This window comes from Egretta garzetta, unplaced genomic scaffold (genome assembly GCF_000687185.1).
Source record: "Egretta garzetta isolate BGI_Z169 unplaced genomic scaffold, ASM68718v1 scaffold345, whole genome shotgun sequence".
Classification (NCBI taxonomy): domain Eukaryota; kingdom Metazoa; phylum Chordata; class Aves; order Pelecaniformes; family Ardeidae; genus Egretta; species Egretta garzetta.
Genome location: NW_009259692.1, coordinates 509934 through 513803, shown reverse-complemented (window position 1 = coordinate 513803; position 3870 = coordinate 509934). Strand labels below are relative to the sequence as shown.

Genomic DNA, 3870 nt, shown 5'->3' with positions numbered 1-3870 from the left:
AGCCGTTGTAAATCGGGGATGTGCGAGGCCGGTGCAGCCCGAGCAGGGGGGATACCGAGGTCGTTCGCAGCTGCCCGCCTCGCCCTGAGCTCAAAAACGAGCGGAGCCCTTCTGGCTCGCCTCATCCTCCTGCACCCATGCTGGCTCCCAGGTCCTCCTGGTCCCCAGGTCCCCCCGTGCAAGTCTCCCTCAGTCTCCGGTAGCCCCGGGGCAGCGGGGCTCTGGCTGCGCAGCGGTGTGGAGCCGAGCCTTGGGGTGCTTTGGGCCTGGCATCGTTCCGGTGGCCAGATGTGCTGCTGGTGACGCTGCAGGGCTGGGTCGGACTCCTTCCGACCGTGTCCCCCTTGCTTCTGTCATTCCTGCGCTACCCAGCCCGGCCGTGACCGGGGCAGCGGGCGCTTGTGGTGCCGCTGCCTCGGAACGGAGGAAGCCGTGGCTGTCGGGTGCCCTGGAAGGGTCTTGAGTTGGGGCGAGGCTGGGTTTCTCTCCCCTATGCCGTGTGCTGAGGGGCAGCTCTCGGGGTGCTTTGGGACCAGTCCTGCTGTCCCCAGAGCCCGGCAGCCCCTCGCTGCAGGGGCGTGAGTAGGGACGTGGCTGGGAGGTCCTGGCAGCGGGGGCAGCGCTTTGCCCCTCAGACCAACGCACGGGCTGAGGCGGGCCAGAGGCTGTCGGAGTGATTTTTCCTACTTCTCCTTTTTTCTTCAATTTCTCTCCTCCAGATCCGCTAATTTAACCCTTTCCAGAAGGGAGCGGCAGCAGCTCAGCAGGTAAATGTTGTGTAAAGCAAATCTGTGTTTTCTTGACTGAGCTGGAGGGACGGCTGCCACCACCCCTCGTCCGGATCGGCATCGGCGATGGTGCGGAGCAGCATCTGCCAGCTGGGATCTGCGGCTTTTCTTCTCCCGGCCCGGAGGGACTGTCTCCAAAAAGTGCTGTGGGCATCGATGGTAGCTGCTGTGGGCTCACCTTGCTAACCAGCAAGAGGAGCGGTGCTGATAATGGAAATCACTGGGAAAAAGGGAGGTGGGGAGCATGGGGCAGGCTGGCAGGCACCGTGCCGGCGTTGCTCCCTGGCGTCCCGGCTTTGGACGTGTGTTTCCAGCAGCTTCTGCCCCAACGAGGCCAAGAGGGTGACGGGCGGCCAGTGCAGCCAAGAGCCCTGGGCTCTGCTTTCCTCTCGTGGGACGGAGCCAGCCACGGCTCCTCTCTCGGGCTCCGCTTCCCCATCTGCGACACGCAGGGACCGTTCGCAGCTTTCCGAAGGGTTCGGGAAAGTTGCCGTTTATAGTAGACGCTGGGATGCTCGAAGGGGAGATCCAGGGCAGGATGAAATACGGCAGCTCTCCCACCTGCCAGAGCACAGCAGGCGTTTCGGCGCTTGGGGGATGCACAGGGAGACCGCAGGCCTCGGTTTCTGGGCCAGCCTGAGCATCTGTAAACTTGCAGCGGATTGCTGGGACCGCCATGAATCCTCTCGTATTTCTGAGCCCTGGGCTGCTGCTCTCTGCCCATCATGCCGCGTCCTTTGAGGCCGGCCCGGCTGCCTCCTCCCACCTCTCTGGGTCATAGCAGAGCCAGAAACTCCTGAAGTCAGCCGCACAGATTGATCCGGTCGCTGAAATATCTGCCTGCGCATCTTGGCTCTGGCACCGGCTTCCTCCTCTCTGGCCTGAGGCGAGGAGCCCAGCCTCCCTGCCTCGCTTTTCCCAGTGTCTGGAGGAGAAACAAAGGTGTGAGGTGCCTGCCTCCCGCAGCGTGCTTGCGAGGATGAATTAATTACTGTTTGCAGAGAGGTGGGAAGAAGTGCTCGGCAAGAGGGGCGATGAGATGCGATGGAGGTGCAACGCGTTCTCCTCCGCATCTGGCCCCGGTCCCGGCGCATCCTGTGCCGTTCGCCTGTAACGAAGGGGACCGGGAGCACCGGAACGCTGGATCTGAGGCCAGGAGATGCTGCAGAGCTGGGGAAGAGGAAGGGCAATGTGTTTCTGCAGCGGGTAGCACGCTCCGGAGGGCTGGGTGCAAGCTGTCAGCTGGCTCCTGCGCTGCGGAGGCTGGGATGAGCGCAGTCCTCCTGGTTGATGCCATCAAAGGCTCCTCCAGAAGAGCTCTGTTTGTTCTTCCTTGGCTTTTCATAGCTCAGAGCTGGGCACTGCGAACACAAAGCTCCTTGGGCAAATGGAGACATGGTCTGGCTTGGTCCTCCTTACCTGCGTGGAGGAGGTCGCCTTCTGTCAAAGCAGGAGCTGGCCGGGCCACGCTGGGGATGAGCGAGCGGATGAGCTGCGTCCGGTCTCGTATCTCTTGCAATGGGCAACAGCAGGAGCGCAGAGGACGGAGAGGCACCTCCCAGCCCACTGCCCCAGCCTGGGTTGTACTGGTTTTCATGGGCCATAGTTGCAGCCCTGATCCAACTGGGGCTCCTGGCAGAGGCCAAAGTCCTCGTTGGTGGTGCCAAGCGAGGATGTTCAGGGAGAGCAGCGCCTTTCCTGGGGTGCCCCCTCCATCACCGCATCATCCCGGGGAGAATCCCCTGGGATTCTGTTTCTTGTCTGAAACCAGTGATTTCTCAGCCCGAGGGCAGGTGGGACAGGCTCAGCCCAGGCGCTACAGCTCCCTGGGGCAGCTTTGGGGAGTGGAGCGCGCCGGGAGCTGCAACGGGGTGGGCAGAGAGTGGGAACAGTAGGAGGGAGAGGTGGGTGCGGAGTGTGGGGACGGGAGGTTTGAGAGGAGCGTCTGGCTCGCGCCCCACCGTCGGTGCCGTCTCTGCAGGCAGAGCTGGGTGGTGGCGCGAGGGGCTGGGACTCGGTGGGCTTGCGTGTGCTTGAGACCCCTGGAGCGAGGGGGTTTTCTTGCAGCCGAGCGCAGCCGTGGGTTCTCGTGATGAGTTTGGGCCCAGGGGGACTTGGAGCGCTGCCGAAGAGCTGTAACGTGGTGATGGAGCCGCTCCCAGGCTCTGGTGTTGAGAGAGGAGGGATCTGTTGGGGCTGCAGCACCCCTAGGGCTGCCCCCTCCTCATCCCCCCCATGGTTTTGGGGGTGTTTTCTTTTAGATCTGAAAAGTGCTTTGAAAGCCACCTTGTTTAGAGACTCGTAGCAAAGTTTTCCTCCTCCCTCGTCATTAATGCTGCGTGCCGGCCCTTGGCAAGGTAAAACATGGGAATGCCAACCGCTGGCGCGTGGTTGAAGTAAGGCGCCCGATCCGGCAACACCTGCGGTGGGGTCCTCTCTGCACCCCCCCTCCAGCACAGCCCCGACCCGGTGGGGTTGTGCTGCCCCCACTTCAGAGGGGCGCAGCCATCCAGGGTGGCTTTTTCGTGGCAGGCTTGGATGGGGGCTTGTGGAGACTCCTCTGAGATCTCCCGTACTGGTGCGGATCGTTCCCCCAGTTGCGGGTTGCTGGTTAAACCACCCGTGTTGTGTGGTTCGAGTACATCTGGCTCCGGGGAGGGCTTGGCCGTAGGGTGCCAGCATCTCCCTGAGCCCGGGCAGGAGCGGCCTCACCTCAGCCCCCTCTCCGGGCTGCAGATGTGATGGAGGACAGGGTCCGTACTGCTGTCTGGGTTTAAATAATTAAATAATTTGCTGACTCTCAGCCTGGGGGAGGGGCGGCTGCCCATCCTTCATGGTCAGGGCTTTTAGGACCTACTGCCTGGGAGCCCCCACGGCCGAGGGTTGGCTTAGGTGGAGTTTGGGACTGGGTGCAGTGGCAGGGCAGATCGGTCCCTGGGTGGGGCCACGGTGCTGTCATAGAATCATAGAATAGAATCGTTTGGGTTGGAAAAGCCCTTTCAGCTCCCCCAGCCCAACCGCTCCCCTACCCCTGCCATCCCACCCCCAAACCCTGGCCCTCAGCACCGCCTCTGCCCGGCTG

The 3870-nt window shown here is 62.6% G+C and overlaps 1 protein-coding gene across 1 annotated transcript in view; it reads left to right on the top strand.

Annotated features, from left to right (window-relative positions):
• The first annotated feature begins 1832 nt into the window (after positions 1-1832).
• Positions 1833-3870, top strand: part of LOC104126334 (RNA-binding protein MEX3D) — a 29478-nt gene continuing 27440 nt past the window's right edge. Inside the window, exon 1 of the mRNA XM_035894337.1 lies at positions 1833-1974. Coding sequence (XP_035750230.1) covers positions 1833-1974 — 142 coding nt within the window. The remainder of the gene's footprint in view (positions 1975-3870) is intronic.